This window comes from Gallinula chloropus (assembly GCF_964237585.1).
Source record: "Gallinula chloropus genome assembly, chromosome: 24".
Classification (NCBI taxonomy): Eukaryota; Metazoa; Chordata; class Aves; order Gruiformes; family Rallidae; genus Gallinula; species Gallinula chloropus.
In genome coordinates, this window is record NC_140109.1 from 2,535,094 (window position 1) to 2,554,258 (window position 19,165).

Sequence of the window (19,165 nt, forward strand, 5' to 3'; positions counted from 1 at the left end):
TCCGCCCCCGGCGGCGCCTTCCATTGGCCGCCGCCCGCCCATCCGCAGCGCGGCGCCGCTGTCCTAAGGCGCCGGCAGGTGCGGGGCGGCCCCGGGTCCCTGCGGGAGCCGCCCTCGGGAGCGGAGCCGGGCGAGGAGCCCCTACCCCGGGGCGCCCGGCTGCGCGCCCACGGTGCCCCGCCGTCCCCTCCCCGGGGCGGGCAGCCGCTGCCCCCCGCGGCTGCTCCTTCCCGTGCCGCTCCCGCAGCTGCCGCCGCGCTCCGCCGGGTTCCCATCGCTCGCTTTATTGATCCGGGGTCAGCGGGGAAGGAGGGAGCGTGCCCAGCCCTGTCCTGCCCGCGGAGCGCCGCTTCGCCGGACGCAGAGGGCCGTAGGTTCTCCCTTCAGGCTGCAGCAGAGCGGCTCTGCCCGGCGCGGGGCTGGCAGCCACCCGCCCTCCGAGGCAGGAGGGCTGATTCCCCTGGAGCATCCCCCCCTTCGCCGCTCCCCGGGGGAGAACTGGCGAGCAGGGAGAAGGCAACACAGTGCGGGCTGTAACGGCAGCGTGAGTTAAGGCTGGGGATGCGCTCCGGGCTTCAGCCCTGTAGCAGGTTCCTGGCCACAATCATCCGCATCACCTCGTTGGTACCTGCAGCAGGATGAGGGAGTGAAAGACAAGGGCAGTGAGGCAGAGAAAAGCGCTTCCCACCAACGTCAGGAGACAAAATACAACCGGGAAGTGCCAGCACGTGGCTTGGGAAAGGCTGCAGAGGGGCGGATGCTGGTGCCTCTTTCCATTTGGGTGTTGAGGAGATGTGGGCACCTGGCATCGAGCAGAACCGGGTGTACAGCGACAGCCAAGCTCTCTGCTTTACCATTCAACACACTGACAACAAGACTGGACCCACTCGGGATCAGGAAGAGTGACCCCCCATCAGGCACACTGGTGGTAGGTGAAAGGATGTCAAGGGAAGGGACACAAAATGGTTGGGAGGCCAAATTGAGATGAGGATGGGCCAGGAGCTGTTAGAGGGAGGGTGTCAGAGGGGAGAAGATAGACTGGAATCACAGGAAGGCAATCGCTGGGGAGCATTGGCACATGTCCGCAGGAGTAACGGGATGAAACTGGACAGAGGTGCAGCTAATGCAACAGCTAGATTTCCCCTCTCCACCATGTAAAACTCTTTAATACAGAGTAACTGCTCCCAGAGCTCCTGGCCAAGGTGCCACACATATGAGTGACATCAGGGACGCATCACATGCAGAGCCAAGCAGGATTCTGCAACCCAAGAATCAGAGTGGCAGGGGAAGGCAGGGCCCCTGCGCTCTCCTGGCTTCCCTGCCAAGCCTCCGCTCTGAGCGTGCCTCTTACCTTCCAGGATCTGGTGGACTCGGATGTCTCGCACGAACTGCTGCACAGCGTAATCCTTCAGGTAGCCGTAGCCCCCGTGCATCTGCAGGGCCTGGTTGCAGATCTAGAAAGACAGCGTCGCTGGTGAAGTGACACGGAGGACGAGCGGGTGACGGAAGCTGGGTCAGCACCCAGGAGCCTGGGCACCTAACCTCCCCTAAGGAAGCACGGTGTGGTGGCAGGGCGCCCTCAGGCACGCTACCGACCCTTCCCACGTAATGATGCCCACCGAGGTCTGAGCAACGTACCGCAAAGCACTCATCGGTAGCGAAGAGCTTGGCCATGGAGCACAGCACAGCCGCGTCCTCCCGGCCCTCCTGCAGTGCCCGTGCTGCGTTGCGAACCATCAGCCGTGCTGCCACCAGCCGCGTCGCCATCTCCGCCAGCCGGAACTGCAGGTACTGCAGCACGGGAGGGAGAACCAGGTCAGCTCCTTCAGAGGGGTCTGCGTCCTGACCCACACCCCCGCTACCTTCAGGCAGGTCTCGGGCCTGATGCGCTTTCCTACTCAGGAACAGCACGTTCCTGACTTCTCCAGGGAAGACCCCGTGGAGCAAGGATGGGACCTCTGGCTGCTTTTCCAGCCGGGATTAGGAAGAACACAGAACGGACGGGGAGGTTACCTGGTTGTTGGCTAGGGGCTCCCCAAACTGCTTGCGGACCGTGAGGTGTTCCTGGGCCAGAAGAACTGAGGCATGAGCCGCTCCTAATGAGCAAGAAGCTGGTGGGAGAAGCCAAGGACACAGAGTGAGCAGGAAGCCGAGGCAGACGGGCAACAAGACGATCCTGCGCCCCTCCCCTGGCTCTCAGCTGCCCCGCTCACCTATATTTATCCTGCCTCCATTCAGCCCCTTCATGGCAATGCTGAAGCCCTGCCCCTCGGCTCCCAGCCGGTTGCCAACAGGAACAGCACACTCCTCAAAGATCACAGCCCGCGTTGGCTGGGAATTCCAGCCGACCTGGGGAAAAACAGAGCACTTTCCAGGCTGCCTGAGGGGCAGCACGCCTCCTGCTCCCAGCCCAGAGCTGCCCAGCCTGCTCGCAACCCCTCGGTCTCATCGCCAAGCTGCTGTGGAGCGCCGGTGATCTGTGTGGTTTGGCCTCGGTGTGCCCAGTCGGGAACACACGTGTCTGAGAAGAGACACAGATCCAACGAGCCATGAGGTTCCCAAGGTTAAAAACCATCCTTTGCCAGCCAAAGGGACGGGCATTGGGCAAACTTCACCGACGCTGGACTTGGCTTGGAACAACCATGCCGGAGGCTAGGACTCCGGTCCCATCCTGGAGGAGATCCCTAATGCTTTGCACAGACAAACCCCTCTCCTTCCCTCCCACACCCAGGAAGCAAAGACCAAGCCTCTTACCTTCCTCTCTTTCTTGCCAAAGCTGAGCCCTGGCGTCCCCTTCTCCAGCACCAGGCAGGAGATGCCCTTGGGGCCTGGGCCTCCTGTGCGGCACATGACCACGTACACGTCTGTGTCACCTGCCCCGCTGATGAAGGCCTGCAGAAGGGCATGAGGGCAAAGGGGTGGCTACCCCTCAGCCTGCAGCAGCTGGGCTGCAAAGATGGGAGTGGGAAAAGACCCTCCCACCCGTACCCAGGAGGTATTTAGGGGCCCAGCTATACTAAGCTCCAGTGAGCGCCCTACAGAGCACATCCTACCTTGGGAGAACACACAGAGGTGAGAAGACAGTAGGAAATGGAAAAGACGGTGAGACCCGGGCCCCCTTTGTGCATGCAGTGCCATCCAGCAGCGTTAGGAGGAGCAAGGAGGTACCTTGGAGCCATTCAGTACGTAGGTGTCCCCTTTCCTCTGAGCTGAGGTCAGCAGGGAAGCTGCGTCACTCCCACTCCCTGTAGGAGATGTAAGGAGGCAGCGAGTGAAGCAGAGGGTCCAGAGCTGACTCTCTGGGCAAACAGGGATTGTAACCAACTGTGACTCGGATTTATGCCACGAGCATCTCTGCAATCATGGTCTGCCCCTTCCTGGCTTCCCAGTCATTGCCCAAATGATCATGAAAAGAAGAAACTCTTCAGCAGGATATGAACACCGCAGGGAGCTGGCAGAGAACTGTGGCAGGAGTATGGGATGGGAGAAGCTGCTCACCTGGCTCAGTCAGGCAGTAAGAAGCAAATTTTTCCATGCTGCAGAGCGAAGGGCAGAACCTGTGCCTCTGCTCCTTGTTGCCAAAGGTGTCGATCATCCAAACACACATGCTGGAGCAGGAGAGAGGGAGCAGGATGACAGTACGTGAACACCGGTGGCCCTGGAGGCAGCCCTCCTGCCACCCATCCCACGCACACCGAGAGGGTGCGAAATCGGGTGCTGCAGAAGCCAGGGGAAGGAGATGGCCTTCATTCACTGCCTTGTGGGGCAGCCAGCTCCCATGTAACAGCCTCGGCGTTCCTCCTGGCACCGAGCCCTACCTCAGCCTCTTTGGAAAGCCGCCCCTGGGAGAAGGAGGCATCATCCCTCCCTCCACCTTTCGCAAAGCCACACGCATCACTGAGCCTGTCTGTACCTGCCAGACAGGGCCTGGGATCAGCTGGTGCCTCTGGGCTCCGTGACAGCGCGACCAAGGCACAGAGGCTTTTTCCAGGCAGGTTACTATCTATAGACAAGCTCACATGGAAGAGCAGGGAAGGAAATCCAGAACGTAATCCCTTCTCACGTGCCACAAAGCTACAATTACTTCACAGTGGCTTCTCAGTTCTGCAGCCTATTTGTTTACTGCCACCAGGACATCCCCTTGGGGATGTGTCTATGTGGGGTCCCAGCTTGAAATAAAAATTGGCACCAGGAGCTCTGGCTCCCACTGGGTTTATAGCCCGGTGGGATGGCTCAGCAGACAACTCACTTGTGGATGCTCATGTAAGCCGTGGTGCTGGTGCATCCTGTCGATAAAGCTTCAAAGATTACAGAGGTATCGAGCCGTGACAATCCAGAGCCACCGACGTCTGGTTTCACGTAGACCCCACCGAATCCCAGCTGAGCTGCCTTCCGCATCGTTTCCACAGGGAATATTTCCTGTTGGGACAGAGGCAGTTCAAGTGAGCATTCGTGACCAGTTCTATCTTGATATCCAGTTGCTTTTGCTACACCTGGGAACCCCTTCTGATGAGACCCGAGGACCTCAACGTCCCAAGGGAGGAAAAAGCCAGTGGTGCAACCCTTCAGAGCCCATCGTACCTTTTCATCCCACTCGGCCATGTGAGGAGCCATCTCCTTGGCAGCGAAATCAAGGGCAACCTTCTGGAATTCCTTCTGCTCCTCAGTGAGGCCAACGGACGCTAGAAAAGTGGGAAGAGATTGGAATACTCATCTGCTGTGGGAAAGCAATCGCTGCCACCTCTTCTATACCCCAGCCAGCTTCAGAGGGTCCTTCTATACCCCAGCTGACTCCCCTGAGCTCACAGAAGCAGCTCAGGGGCTCTGCTGCATGCTCTCCCTTTTCACTTGGGGACAGCATGGCCTGTGCAGGGGAGGGGGCTCACTTCGGACAAGCCAGACCCCGGGTCCCGGCTGTCTGTGTCTACTCGATGCTGACCACACAGGGCAGGGACCCCACCGTCCACGGCCGCTGTCCCTCGCTCTGCCTCATGTCTGTGCTGCGGGAACACTCCCACACGGTCCCGGGGCTTCAGGGAAGGGACACCGGGAAGCCTAAAGAAGCCCTTTGGAAGCAGCTACGCCCCGCAGCTGGAGGCTCACGGTTCCTTTGCTCGGAGGTCGCGTTAACCTCTCCCCTGGATGGCAGCGGGCGGCCCCGAAGCGCGTTTCCATGGAACGGGGCAGCGATCCGCGACTCACGGGGGGGATGTTAAGTCTGGGGGCACCGGAGGAGGAGCCCGGCTCGGGCACAGCTGTTACCGCGGAACCGGGGAGGGTTCCAGGCCGAGGGCGATCACCCAGACGGACAGATGGGTGCGGGCAGCCCGGCCCCCGCCCCGGGACCCTCTTGCCTGGTCTTTCCATGATATTCTTCGCTTCCCAGCCCAAGCCTGAAGGTCTGGCAGCGGCACCGGGAGGGGACGGCTCTTTCGGCTGCTGGCGGCCACAGACCTCAGCCCGGCCCGCCCCGGCCGCCCCCGCCCCGTGTCCCCCCGCCCCGCATCCTTACGGTCGATGCAGGAGGCGATCCCCCGCCGCCCCGCCGCCGGGACCCGCAGAAGCAGCAGCCGGGCCGCGGCGCTGGGGGCCGCTCTCCACGCCATGGTGGGGGCCGGCCGGGAGCCGGCCGGGGCAGGCTGGGAGCTGTAGTCCTGCCCCCGGCTCCGCCCGCTCCGGCGGTGGCTGCGCGGAAGGGGGCGAGCCGGCGGGCCATGCCTTCGGCTTTGCATAACGGTCACCCGCTTCCGAGGACGGACGCGCCTTCCGCTGCGCCCAAGCGAGAGCATCCCGCTGCCCTGCCCGCGGCCAGGGGGGCTGCCGAGCCCGGAGCCGGTGAGAGGGAACCGGGGGCGATGGGGAGCGATGGGTGGGCAGGGAGGGAGAGAGGGAGGGAGGGGAGAAGCTTGGCGCGGGAGGTGGAAAAGTTGACGCCGGCCGCCCTGGCAGGGGGAGGCCGGCGGAGCCCGGGCCGGCTGGGAGCGGCCCGCGGGCGGGATGGGGCCGGCTGGCAGCGGCCAGTCGCTCCCTCTCCCCAAGGCGCTTTGCGCGCACGACGCCTGCGAGCAGCGGGCCGGGCCGGGACTCCCCCGGGGCGAGGCCGCGCCGAGCCGCGCTCCCTGTCCCGAGAGCGGAGCTCCTCCTGCGCAGCACAGAGGGGCCGAGCGCCTTCGGGACGCTTCCCCGGCAGCTGCCCTCCCGGGCCCTGCCCTGCCCTGCTGCCGCCGTCCGTCAGAGGGGGGCTGTGCGGGGCTCTCCTGTGCCAAGGGTGCGGTCCGCAGCCAGCGCCAGCGCTCGCACTGATGGAGGAAACGGCTCAGCTTGGGGAGGGAAACTCATCTCCTCACTCTCTTGTTCCCTCTCCTGGCTACTGATGCTCTTCTCGGCATGCCCGGCCCGGCAGTAACTCTTCCTCCTCCTCTTCTCCTTCAGCAGGTGCCTCTCAGCTAAGAGACCGTCACTGAAAGCAACCGGAGATGCCTTGGCCGAGCAGGAAGAGAGAGAAGGGAGCAGGAGCAGGTCTGTGCAGACATCCTGACTCCCTTAGCATCCCCTGCTCGAGGTCCCAAGCGATAGCGAAACTACCAACAGCCACCTCAACCGTCAGCCTTTGAAACCCACAGGTCTCATAGGCAGCATTTCCTCTGTACCAACGGGCTGAGCATCCGCCTGGGGCTGAGTCAGGTCGGCCAGATACAGGACAAGGGACAGTGACGTACTCTCAGCTCAGGGCCGTTAGGAAGCATGCGGCTCGTGGCCATGCATGGGGAGTTTTCAGGTCCCACGTGTTGAGAGGCAGTCTGTCAGAAGGATGCCTCATGGCAGGAAGCTGATGCAGTGCCATCTCCAAAAGCCAAAACCTTGCTCTCGAGGCAATGTGTTTAAGGTGTGAGATGAAAAAAGTTAGTTAGCCTCATCCGTGCTGCTCCCCTGCTTAATCTGCCCAGCAAACAGCCACCTTTGATACCTCTTACATGGATTTTCTTTTTCTTGCTATCTGGGTTCTGGGCAAGCCAGGATACAGAGTGTCTCTGAACAGGTAGTAAAGCTCTGTATCTTCACAGCAGAGCCTTAGCCTGAGGTTTTCAGCTGCTGCAGTCACTTAAATAGCTGGCTTTACTGCTCAGCTTCACCAGACTAGCCTATATCAACTTTGTCACCTGCAGCTGATTCCTCAGCTATCAATTTAAAAACAGTAATCAAGTACCTGGCCTGTGAGCCACGAGGGCTGCCCTGGCTTTTCTTGTTGGCATTTCTGTGCCTAATTAAATTATATTCGTGCACACCACACAAAAAAATCCCTATCCCTATTTTGGATGCAAACTAGACAGGGGCAAAGAAACATGGATGTGTAACGCTGCTACCTCGCCCACAGCATCTGGGCTGCACCAAACCTCTGCTGTGGTCCAGTGCTGGTGTGTGGAACCAGCTCAGCCACCTGACAGTGTTTGAGCACCTGTCCTTGTGGGAAGCAGACCGTGCTCTTTATTTGAATGGGGTTTTTTTTCTGCTTTCTTTGAAGATAAAAAAGAGCCTGACGCCAAAGTTGCCAAAACTGAGGAGCAGACTCGGGATAAGAAGGAAGAAGAAAAGTCCACGAAGCCTCCAGCTGGGAGTTCCAAGTCAGGATGGAAGAACTGGAAGAAGACAAAAGAGTCTGACTCCGGTGGGGAGGAAAGCAAGATAACCTATTGCCACTGGCTTCTGAAATCAGAGCCAGAGAGCAGGCTGGAGAAGGGTGTGGATGTGAAGGTAAGCACAACTCCCAGCCTTACTCAGAGAAGTGTAGAAGTTGCCAGAGAGCCAGAGACTGAATGCTGCAGTACCGGCTTGGACAATTCTGGTGCTTGGCAGTATTAATGCTGTGGTTCTGCTGCTTCTCAGCCTCCCCTGAAGTAGAGATAGAATGTTGTTCCCTTCCAGGGTGACAACCTTGGGGTTTGATCCCCGTAGTAAACGAGGCAGTCAGGTCCCAGGGAGGATGCTCAGTGGCTGATGGTGGGGCAGCACATAATTCTGGCTGCTCTTACGCCGCTGCAGCGTTCCTCCTCTGTGGAGGCTTTTCTTTAGCCCTGTGGGGCCAAAACAGTGGTGCCAAGTTTGTAGTGTAACTGGAGGAGCTACAGGGAACAACGGTTTTGGTGTGAAGCTCAGACTTCCCCCTGACCTTACCCTGTCCTTTCATTCCCTTCGGCAGTTCAGCATCGACGACTTGAAAGCCCAGCCCAATCAGACCACCTTTTGGGATGGAGTAAGAAACTACCAGGTAAGGAGCACAGGGCAAAGATGGGGTCACTGATACAGTGCTAGGAGAAGAGCGGCTCTCCCCACAGATAACACATTCCCTTGGCAGCACTCTGCCTGCTTCTGCACCTGGATTTTGTCAGGGTTCAATGCTCCTGCCTGGAGGTCAGAGGAGATTGGGGCTGGGTAATATTCTGTCCTGTCACCCAGATCTTCTCTAGCTCTCGATGCCTTCCAGTGAGTGTGTCCTTACCCAAACACCGTGCCTTGGCAGCACACACCTTTTGTTCCAGGCCTCAGGGCAAAGGAAATCCACACGTGCTGCCCCTGCTGTAGAGGATCCCCTGCCACGTGTGCTCCCCCCGCCCCCCGTGCAGGATCTGCTCTGCTGCTGACAGCTGACTGCAGTCACCCTCTCTCTCTCTGAAGAAGTTCCTACCAACTTCCTAACCCATGGGATGTTGCTCTTCAGCTTTGTTCCTGCTTTGTTTCCTTGCAGCAGGCAGTGCATCCCTAGGAAACCTTTCTGGAGCAGCTCTGAAGCACGTACATCCCCCTCATCCTTAATTCTCCTTCCCCACTGCTTAGAGCAAACCCTGAGTGCTTGATACAGGGAGCTCCAAGTCTCTGCTTTCCTCCAACAGGCAAGGAACTTCCTGAGGGCCATGAAGCTCGGGCAGCAGGCCTTCTTCTATCACAGCAACTGCAAGGAGCCTGGCATCGTTGCCATTGTCAAGGTGAGGGTCTCTTCTGTGTGAAAAACTACTGTGTGAGAACTACTGCCAGTAGTTTTTAACTGACAAGAACTTGTCTCACCATCTTCTCCCCTTCTGCTTCAGATTGTAAAGGAGGCATACCCTGATCACACACAGTTTGATCAGAAGGATCCTCATTATGACTCCACCAGTAGAAAAGAGAACCCCAAGTGGTCCATGGTGATGTATTAAACTAAATACTGATGCACACAGCTCGAAACTGCTCTATTCGCATCACACTCCTGAAGCTGCTTCTGCCCTGGCCTAGCTACCTTTTTCTGGTCCTGTTTGCTCTGCCTTTCCCCTGTCTGTCCCTTCCAGGCTGCTAAAATGTCTCTCCCTAAGCTATCAAATCTGACCTGGGTGCAGAACTGACCTCCAGACCCAGCAGAAACTTGGCTTAAGAAAGAGATGTAACCTTTTAATGCACCCTTCTCAGCCTACAGCAAAGCTGCAGGTCTGAAAGATGCTAAATTGCAGGGCAGGGACCTTTTCCAGGCTGGCTGCACAGTGTGTACTGTTTGTGACACTGCACGGGTGTGCTGCTAGGGCCCAGCACCATGATCCCTCTAAACAAGGGACCTGCCAGCAGTATCTGAGCGTTCCCTTGGCCTGGGGCAAGGGGAAAGCTTCCTACTGCTGTAGGACAGCGTGCATCAGCTTGCTTCAGTATCAAATAGTTATCCCCACCCTGCAAAGATCTTTGTGGCAGCTGGAGGGCTTGGGTCCTGTCTCCAACCCTGCTCCGTCGCTTCCCAGGTGGATGTCCAGTTCGTGCGGATGACGAAGCGCTTCATCCCCCTCTCGGAAATCAAGGCTCACCACCTGGCACACAAAGAGGACGGCGGCCCCCTGAAGAACATGATGCTCTTCATGAGGCAGCGCCTGTCCATCCAACCACTGACACAAGGTAAGAACCTTCTTCCCAGGCTCTCAGTGCCGTTCCCTGAGAGGCAGCCCTCGCTCTGCGGTTCTGCTTATGGCCTTTTCCTCTTCCTTACCTTTCCCACGCAGAGGAATTCGATTTTATCCTGAGCCTGGAAGAGGAAAAGCCACGCTAAGGAACTGACAGCAGCACAGCTTCGCCCAGCCCACTGACACCTCCTCCTAAACCGGCGCAGTTCTCCAGTTCCCCTGTTGGGTCGCAGCACCAGGAACGCACCCCGCGCGATTCCCAGCCCCACGCCCCCTCCTCTGACACGGTTCTTTCTGCTTGTTTTTAAATAAAGCCTTTTTGAATCAGTAGCCGCAGAGCCTGCGCTTTTCTCTCCTGAAGGACCAAACGGGTCCTGGGTCCAACCCCCCCCCGAGGATGTTCCAGCACCAGATCCAGCTCCACGCACTCCAGAGGGATGTTTCTCAGCAGAAAGGTATCGTTCAGCTTCCAACTAGGAGGAAAGGTGGATGTGCACACACATCCAGCCCCATGGGTGCCACGAGGGCTGCAGTTGTCCTGTGTTGTTGCAGCCCTGACGTCGGGGATGGACGAGGGGGTAAAGCTGGCCTGCTGGTTTTTTAAGCTATGTGGATCATCCACCAGAACAGCTTCTAGGTGGTGACACAGCTTAAAGCAAGACCAGGAGTTTGTAAAGAGCCAGGAGGTTTTGGGGGGGCTGCGTGGTGCAGCACAGCAGGAAGATGTCTTGATACTGTGAAAGATAAACCCAAACCGACCCAGAGCCAGGCTGGGCACCATAAACCACACCAGACAGAGTCCTGCACAGCATGTGACAGCCAGGGCTGGCCCTTTTTAATTGGAGAGACAAAAAAACCCAGGTTTTAAAATACAGCCATTGAAAGGACGACGAATTAAGAAACATGTAAACACTGCAGAGGCTTAATTACAGGTTGCGCTGCTCGGTTTAGTACTGGCACACTCCCCTCTGCCTGGGGAGAGGGGCTGACCCAAGGACCCACCGGGACTGCCCAGCTCGGGGGGACGCAGCTGCTCGGGTAGTGTCTGCCTGCACCCTGCTCCCCAAAGGCTCTTGTCACACCCAGAGCCGCCTTGGGCTTCCCCTCCTCTCCGAAGGTGCTCAGCACACCACGCCGCAGGTGAACAACCGTGCGCTCGGTAAAAACAGGGCTTCTTCCTAAACTGGGGGTCCAACAGTAAGGGCAGAGGGGAGTGGGGCACAGGGTTATGGGGAAAGACCCTCAAGTGACCCATCACCGAGGCTCGTGCACCTTGACCAACCAAGGAAACCCTCCGCAGCTGGTCAGTAAGTAGCTGGGATGCTCCTGGAACGCACAGATGTTCTACCCACGGGGCTTCTCTAATACCACGGGGCCAGCGACCGAGGGGAGAAGAAGGATCTAGGTGGGATGGGGGGTGAGGGATGCGGGGGGCAGACTGGGCTGTGGAAAGCCAGCCTGCTATCCCCAGTCTCTTAAAAGATTGCGTTCTCATTCCCCCTGCACAGAGCAGGGAGTAGAGTGAGTGTCAAGAGCACCGTCCGGCTTCCTCTGCCACAGAGCTGCAGCACTCCCCCACCCTGTGCCCTGCCACGGCCATCTAAAGCAAGCTTTTGCTTCAGCCTGAGGAAGACACGGCTCCAGCCCACAGCACGGCCGGCTCACCAAGGAAAAGCCACGTCTTCACTCTGGCAGAGCAGCAGCACGGTGTGACGCGAGCGGTCAGCAGAGATGAGATCGTTAGTGTCCTCTACAACAGAGCAAGACTGTCCAGCTCGACTAGAAACCACAACCTTACACGTGGTGAGTAAAAGGTAACTTACTTTGGCAAGCAGAAACACACATTGATCACTGAAATACAGTAGCTGTCTTAGGACATAAAAAGCTCCCTGTCCCACCCTGGCCCCGTTCCCCCACCAGCGCTGCATTCCCAGCAGGACACACTTTCCTTTCCCAGCTACATTCACCCGCAGGACAGAGGCAGAGGAGAGTCATTCCAGAGCCAAAAGGAAGCTGGACAGAACCCTGTCAAGCCACAAGCTCGCAAGGAAATCCCAACACATCCCACTTGCTGGAGCTCAGGCCCCATTTACTGCAGCCTGGTCTCTCTGTCTGGTAGAGGTCTCGCCACCTGCGTCCTCGGGAACATCTAAACGGGGTGGGTGTCCTCCAGACTCCAGCCATCAAGTCTGCAAAGCCACATCTGACTTCCAACGGGGCAGTGATTCCCTCCTGGGAGCATTCCCATGATTCTACAGAGCTGAATACTAAAAGCAGCTTATTTTGGAAAAGAAAAACCCCCGGACATTCAGGTTCTTCGTTCACAGCGTACCCTCAGACCTCCCTCCGACTGCAGCTCAGGCCTCAGGAAGGCGCCTCTGGAATCAGGAGAGCTCAGCCATCCTTCCAGCTGCTGCCTGACCTCAGCAGCAGCAGGCGCAGGCTGCGAGCTGCTTCCAAGACCTGCATCCACCTCCTGTCCCTACTGATCCTCACCCAGAGGCACAAGGCAGCAACCAAACATGACAGGCGTGTTCCTCCTGTGTCAAGGCTGCTCCGTCCCGAGGCCACAGACGTGGGCAGGGGAATGCCAGCAGCCTGCTCCCAAGGGAACCCCCATTTACTCGCTGCACCCCAGAACCATTCACTAGACCCGCAACCGGAACCTGTATGAGTGTGGCAACCGGAGCCCGAATCTCGGGGGCACTTGGGAGCTGCTGGAACAAGATGGGGAAGGCACTGCTCTCTCCAGGAGCCTTCCTGCCTGCCCAGCAGCACCAGGACACCTTCAGCGCTGACCTGTGCCACCTCCCCCTTGATGCAATGTGGCAGCCAGGATGCGACAGCCGTAGGGCTGAGCCAGCCACGCCGTACAACTGCCCATGACAAGGAATCCAGCGCCGGCATGGAGAGGAAGGGGAGGCAAAGAGGGGGTAACGCTGAGCAATTTCCATTAGGCTGCACCTCAATCTCTGCCTCCCCCCTGCCCCCGGCTACCTCCCAGCTCATCACCGCCTGGGATTTTTCCTTCCGAAGGTGAGGAAAATGTCCATCCAATGCAGCTGCAAAGCAACATCCACATCACTGGAAAGGAGCCGTGGATCTGGCCTTCGCTTGCTCTGTCCTGCCCTGCTGCCACACCGACGGGGTCCCGGGGCAAAGAGGAGATCGGGCAGCTCCGCAGCCTCCAGACACGCGCCTCAAAGCAGCCGACCCCAGAGGAATGTAGTTGATTGGGAAGCACGGAGGCACCTTCAGCTCCGCGCCACCACTCTCCAGCTCACCTCGCCCTCCCGCCCCCCACCCCCCCACGTGTCCTTTGAAGAAAGGAATTAAGTCAAAAACGGGTATGTATTTCCATGAAGTCTCTGAAGTGTTTTCTTCTTCTTCCTCCTCTTCCTCCTCGCGCTGCTGTCCCTGCTGGCTCCTCAGCAGCCGTCCCGTGCGCGGCCTCTCACTGCCGGCCGTTGTTCTCTGCGGGCTGGCTGGGGGGCTTGGCCTCGCTGTGCGAGGATGTTCCCTCGAACCTCTGGGAAGCGATGGCTGCCTGGTGGGACATGCTCTTCCTCACGATGTCTCCTTTCCGCCAGAGCACCACCTCCTGCAGCAACACAGCCAGCACGGCCTGTCAGGGCTTGCGAGACCTTCTTCTGGCCCCACCCAGGCCCCGCAGCCAAACCTGGCTGTGGGGAGCAGCTTGCACCCACGCCGGCGCCTTCCGCCCACAGCTGTGCCAGGGCAAGTAGAAGCCTCACGGCACAGCCTTCCCCCAAGCCTGGGCAGGGCTCTCCTCTGCGGCACCTGAGCACGCAGAGGCAGCCAGATGGAGGTCCAGGGCTGCTCTGTCCCACAGCCCTTGGCCACCGCACTGCAGTTCCTACAGGGAAGCAGAGAAGCTCCACCACGGGGCAACAGAGAGGACCAGAAGTCCCAGGTGGGCACCTTCAACATGCACCCCCATGCATACCTCACCCCTGTGTCCCACTGCTTCTAGACCCCCTCTGTACACTCTGCTTTGTCTAGTCCTTACAGATAATCCATCCAGAACATGATTCTCCCCCCAGCACCTACTGCCAGCGAATCCCTGAGTCCCAGGTGACAGCCTATGTGGCCAAGAAGCACCAGCTCTGGTTCTCACCTGCTGCTTGAAGTAGCGTCTCTCCTCCTCATCAATCAGCACCAGGTTGAGGTAATACCGCACTGAGAACTTCTTATTGATGTCCCTCATCGTCGGAGTCAGCTCATAGCCAGCCAGAAAGAGCCTGATGGGAATGGACTCCCCTACGAAGAGCAGAGGCAGAACATGCAGGTAAGAACTCGGAGAGCACAAACAGTTTCAGTAGGCCACAGGCTTTGTGACTGTCCCCACAGGTGGAGCAAGACAAGCTAGAAGATGTCAGCTCCCTTCAAAAACCAGCACGTGTGGTCTGCAGCCAGACCCTGCCCTTGCTGGGCAGCTGCTCCATCTCTGGTTTAACAGTGCAGGACTCGTGTGTGACCCTGCACAGAGATCGCTGCAGGGGAACAAAATGAGCCAGGTGACGTTTTCTCTGGCAGGTGACTCTGCTGGGCAACAGAACTTGAAAACAAGTGGCACAGGAGCTCAGTGCAGAGCTGGAACACCATCTTTCTGCTCCAAGCTGCAGCAGTGCCAGCTGCTGGCCCAAGCCAACCGCGAATTTACATCCACTGCTGGCTCTGCTGCTGGTTCACCACAAGAATGAAGCCACTGCAACACACCGTGCTGCAATTGTTCCTCATCGTGCCAGAGAAGGAAGGCAATCCCCATCCGATCGACTCTGTACGCACATCCTACCCCTGAGCACTCAGACCCAGCCAAAGATACTGCAGGACTCGGGTTCCCACCCCGAAAGACCTCAGAAGGGGAATTCCAAAGGGTTCATCTGCTGTCTCACCTCTCACAGGTGCCCCATCCATGATCTCGTATTTAGCGATCGTGTCGTTCTCGTGGTACACGTTGGGGCCGGTCCCCGTCGTCTCTCTCTTGATGATGTCTATCTCCATGTGCTTGATCTTGATGCGCACCAGGAGGAAGTAGATCTTCCCAACAATCACATCCTTTAAGTGATACCTAGCAGGTGAAGGGAGAAAGAGACACGGTCACACACTGCACCACGGGGCCAGCACCACCCAGACCGAAGAGCAGGAATGTGCTTGTCCAGGGCTTCCAAGGCGAGCCCCCTGCACCCACAACCCACAGCAGGTGGCTCCCCAGAGGCACCGTCTACTCTCCAGGCACTCACTTGGACTTGTTGTACTCGAACTCGATGTGCAGGCAATCCTCGATCCCCACTTCCATCTTAATAGAGGAGTTGAGCTCTGGGTAGGTGCTCAGCGTGTGCACGACTATGTCCATCTCCTTCACCACGTCGTTCAGCCGGCGGCTGACAGTCGCTCGGAGGAAGTACCTGTGAGAGAGCCCCTGTCCTGTCAGGGCCGTACAGGTACTGCCAGGGACCCAGGGCTGACAGGACTGCACTGTGCTACCCAAGCAGTCTTACCCTAGCTTCCAGAGCAGCTAATATCCTGCACGTTGGAAAAGGCAGAAGGGAATCTTCAAATGGAAAAGCAGGCCCTCCCACAACTTCCCTGAGCTTCCCTGCATTTCTGAGCCTGCCTTACCACTGCCCTTTTGCAAGAGATTAGATCACACTGGCCTCGCAGACACGCCTCTCTCTGCAGATGTCAGGATTTTCCAACCCCGGCTTCGAAGCCAGGGGCCGGATTTCAAGGGATGTGAAATACCAGTTCGCAACACATGAGCCAGATACAGACCAGGCATCTGTCTGCAGGCAGCAAGATTAACGTCAAGATGACTACTGCGAGGCAGCAAATCCATCCCCAGCTGAGGCTACAGCAAAGATTTTCCTCCAGGGTTTGAATTACCAGAGTAAATTAAAGTATTTGGTGGATGTGGAAGGGGCTGATTTCTCTCCTCACTTAAATGGCACAAAACCGGCTCTGTAAAGCCTGACACATGCTTACAGCAGCTGGGCCCTCAAAGGCAGTCGTATGGCAACTCAGCCCGCCAGAACCTGTTGGGAATTGCATTGCTGGCTTGCACGGATGCCCAGGAAGGGGTGCTGTGCTCTGGGGTCACCACTGTCAATACCAGTGCTCAAACACTGCACAGAACTGGGGGATGGAGCCAGCAAAGGGAGGAGACTCACCGTAACTTCACGTTCTGCCCGGTGTAGGACTCGTAGGGTTTCTCCACGTGGGTGAACTCGAAGTCAAACGTCTGCGACTGGGTGAACTCCCCAGGACGGGCCAGGTCTTTCACCAGGGACACGAACTCATGGTGGTTTCCTCGGTCGTAGTAGAGTTCTGGGAAGACACAAGTCCAGGTTAAGCAGGGATGCTTATCCCACACGGCACAGCGAGGAAAGGCAGATTTCCCCGCAACCAGCAGCTCTCTTGCCCAGAAGTCGTGATGACTTCCTGCGCCACTGTTCAGAGAAGCTACCAGGGAAACCTGTAGTTCCCAAGTACCGCTCTTGTTTGTGGCTCTCATATTGAAGCCAGGTGCCTCTGGGCAGAACCTTCCCCCCCACACCCCGAAACAGGAAGGCAGACACCCGCACAGCCTGCAATGAATGAGGAACTCTGCTTGCCTTAGAGCAACACAGGGCACCTACTATCGATATTAATTATGTTCGGTCTGTCTGAGGGGACAGCGACTCATGCCATCCCTTCCAATAACTTTCCACACCACATTCCAAGCCAAAGGCACCGTGGCTGTAACGAGGGGAAGGCACAGCACACGTCCTTGTTGGAGCAGCAAACAGGGACAGAGCACAGAGGCAGGGCAAGGAGGCTTCCAGCTCTTCCTGCTTATCCTCTTGCAATGCACTTTGAGGGGCCCTGATCTGCCCCAGGGTGTAAATAACAGCAGAGACCCCAAGGCAGCGTTCGGCATGCCCCTGCTCAGTGTGCGGGATGCACAGGCAAGGGAAGAGCATTCATGCACCTTGGGAAGCACCCTTCACACCAGCTCAGGTAACCAGCACAGTCCCATGGCTCCAAGCTTCCCCACAACCTTCTGGTATCAGCAGGAAAGAGAACCCGGTGTTGCCAGACAGACAGGCACAAGCTCAGCGTCGGCACGAAGCTGCGCAGAGGTGGCTTCCCAGAGGTACCGGCAATGGTCAGGAACTGCTCCAAGGTGCAAGAGGAGGTTCCACCCTTTACATAATGCCAGCTCCATGCGCCCCTTTGCAGCCTGCTTGGGCAGCAACAGGAATTTGGGGCTAAGGTTCTGCATGTTCCTGGCTCAAGGACCTACCAGACTGGGATCTGGGCAGTGGGGAGGAGGCAGAGCGGAGCAGGAAGCAAAGCTCCTGCCTCATTTCCACTGCCCCTCATCACCCAGACATGAGCTCTGGAGGAGCAGGCTTCCTGACACTCCTGCGCTCCAGGTGCTCTACCTGTATTCCCCTTGCTTTCCATAAGCTGTCATCAAGCCTGAGCCAGACCAGCAGAAGCCATAACTGCACAGTGGTAGCAGGGCAGAAGCCTCCAGTTCCTTTCCCTACAGCACACGATTCGCACTGCGATTCTGGGGGCTAAACCTGAGCTCAGAGGGGCGTAAGGCATCACCCACCCCAGGCACGGCCCCATTGCTGGGAGCATCCTAAACCTATGCCAAGTCCCAGGCACGTCCATGAAACCCTGTGTCTGACAGAGGGGTGGGCGTGGTGGCTGCCCTTCCCCTGGGAAAGCAGGAGCCATCATCAAACCCTCCACGCGGGCTGCACATGGAGGCAAGCAGGGCTTCTCAACAGCTCAGTGCTCACCTGGGGTCCCTCCTAGCCCCTATGGTTCTGCCCATCTGCCCAACACTCCGTGCCTGGCTGACCCCTCCAGGAACGTGGGGATGGAGGATGGAAGCAGCCAAGCCCAGCCCAGCCCATCAGCCTCAGCAAGCAGGTAGAACACACAGGAGTGGGTGAAGACCCACCCAACACCCCGTCCTCATTGGGATGCCGCTTACCCACTGGCCCAGCAGGCACAGCAGGAACAGCCACGGCCAGATGGCTGGGGAAGGCATCATGCCTGGGGAATTGGGGGGCCAACACCCAGCTCCTCCGAGCACCTCTGCCCCTGTTCGCCCTGGTGAGGCTTCCCCCATGGTGCTGGACCCTTGTGCTCCGGATGGAGCCCCCCGGGGGTGGAGAGGGGGAGGGGAGGGAAGGGAGAGGATGGGAGCAGCGCGGCCCCGCTCACCGATCTGCCCGATGAACTCCACTTTGATGCCTTGGTGCTCCAGGCGCTTGTTGGGGTGCTTGAGGGTGAGGACCACCCGCCCGGACACGGTCTCCCCGTCGTAGAAGAGGAAGTACTTCTCCTTCTTGCCCTCCTCCGTCTTGTGCTCCACCCGCCGCCGGCTCTCGGCGTCGCTCAGCACCAGCTCCAGCTCCGCGCTCTGACCGAACCCGAAGAAGCTCATGGCCCCGGCCACGGGGCGGGGGGGCGCCCGCGGGGGCCCCTTCCCCTCACAGCACCCCTGGCCTCACGCCCCTCGCCTCACACACACACACACCCGGGGCGGGGAGGGGCGGGGAGAGGCGGCCCCGCAATGCGGCAGGGCCCAGCCCGGGGGTGGGGAGGGGGTGTGGGGGGGGGGGGACCCGGCCCCTGCCCGGCCGCGGATGGAGGAGCCCGTCGGGGGGGGGCGTGCGCGCGCGCGCTGCTGCGCCCCTCCCCCCTCCCCGCCGCCGCCGCTGCGCGAGCGCTTCCCCCGCGTCGCGCCGCCGCCCGTCCGCCCCCCCCCACTCTGCTGGGCCGCCGCACCGCGCATGCGCCGCCCCGCCGGAACCGGGACGCGGCTGGTTTTTTCCCCCCGCCCCTTTTCCCGCACCGGCTTTCCGGCCCCGCAGGCGCACGGGGTAAGGGGCGGGTGGCAGGCTCGTCATTTCCGGCAGAGGGGCGGGCGCTGCGCGCTGATTGGCTGCCGGGCGGGTGGGCGCGCGCGGCCGGCCGATTCGAAGCGGGAGGAGGAGGAAGCGGCGGCGGCGATGGCGGCGGCGCGGGAGCTGCCGGGCGCCCTGGCCGAGTGGCGGCTGCAGGACGTCGACGCGGGTGCGGGGGGTGTTGGGGGTGTTGGGGGGGGGGGGGGGGGGGGGGGGGGTGGAGGTGAGGTGGGGAGGGGTCCCGGGGCCCTTACACCGGCCTCTCCCGCAACGCGCGGCCCTTCCGGTGTCTCCGCACAGGCTGGGTAAGCGCCGCCT

The 19,165-nt window shown here is 59.2% G+C and overlaps 3 protein-coding genes across 4 annotated transcripts; 1 reads left to right on the forward strand and 2 right to left on the reverse strand.

Moving 5' to 3' along the window:
• Window positions 1–263: 263 nt before the first annotated feature.
• On the reverse strand, window positions 264–5,606 carry ACAD8 (acyl-CoA dehydrogenase family member 8; the record flags this gene model as incomplete). The annotated part of the gene is made up of 11 exons (XM_084274996.1): window positions 264–628; window positions 1,352–1,454; window positions 1,639–1,791; window positions 2,014–2,111; window positions 2,214–2,349; window positions 2,755–2,892; window positions 3,169–3,245; window positions 3,499–3,608; window positions 4,250–4,419; window positions 4,582–4,682; window positions 5,513–5,606. The coding sequence occupies 11 exons, from the start codon at window positions 5,604–5,606 to the stop codon at window positions 576–578; spliced, it is 1,233 nt and encodes a 410-aa protein (XP_084131122.1). The 3' UTR covers window positions 264–575.
• An 89-nt stretch (window positions 5,607–5,695) lies between these two features.
• On the forward strand, window positions 5,696–10,244 carry THYN1 (thymocyte nuclear protein 1). 2 transcript variants are annotated; one of them, XM_084274986.1, is made up of 8 exons: window positions 5,696–5,835; window positions 6,433–6,519; window positions 7,523–7,752; window positions 8,198–8,266; window positions 8,889–8,981; window positions 9,084–9,179; window positions 9,759–9,909; window positions 10,014–10,244. In XM_084274986.1, exons 2-8 carry the CDS (start codon window positions 6,477–6,479, stop codon window positions 10,058–10,060), a joined length of 729 nt encoding a protein of 242 aa, XP_084131112.1. In that variant the 5' UTR covers window positions 5,696–5,835; window positions 6,433–6,476; the 3' UTR covers window positions 10,061–10,244. The 2 variants fall into 2 exon arrangements, with proteins under 2 accessions (XP_084131112.1, XP_084131113.1); XM_084274987.1 differs by having other exon boundaries at window positions 6,436–6,519.
• Window positions 10,245–13,319: 3,075 nt separating this feature from the next.
• On the reverse strand, window positions 13,320–18,450 carry VPS26B (VPS26 retromer complex component B). The gene is made up of 6 exons (XM_084274984.1): window positions 18,162–18,450; window positions 16,106–16,262; window positions 15,179–15,343; window positions 14,831–15,006; window positions 14,053–14,195; window positions 13,320–13,515 (listed from the first exon to the last, which is right to left on the reverse strand). Exons 1-6 carry the CDS (start codon window positions 18,382–18,384, stop codon window positions 13,369–13,371), a joined length of 1,011 nt encoding a protein of 336 aa, XP_084131110.1. The 5' UTR covers window positions 18,385–18,450; the 3' UTR covers window positions 13,320–13,368.
• Window positions 18,451–19,165: the final 715 nt, after the last annotated feature.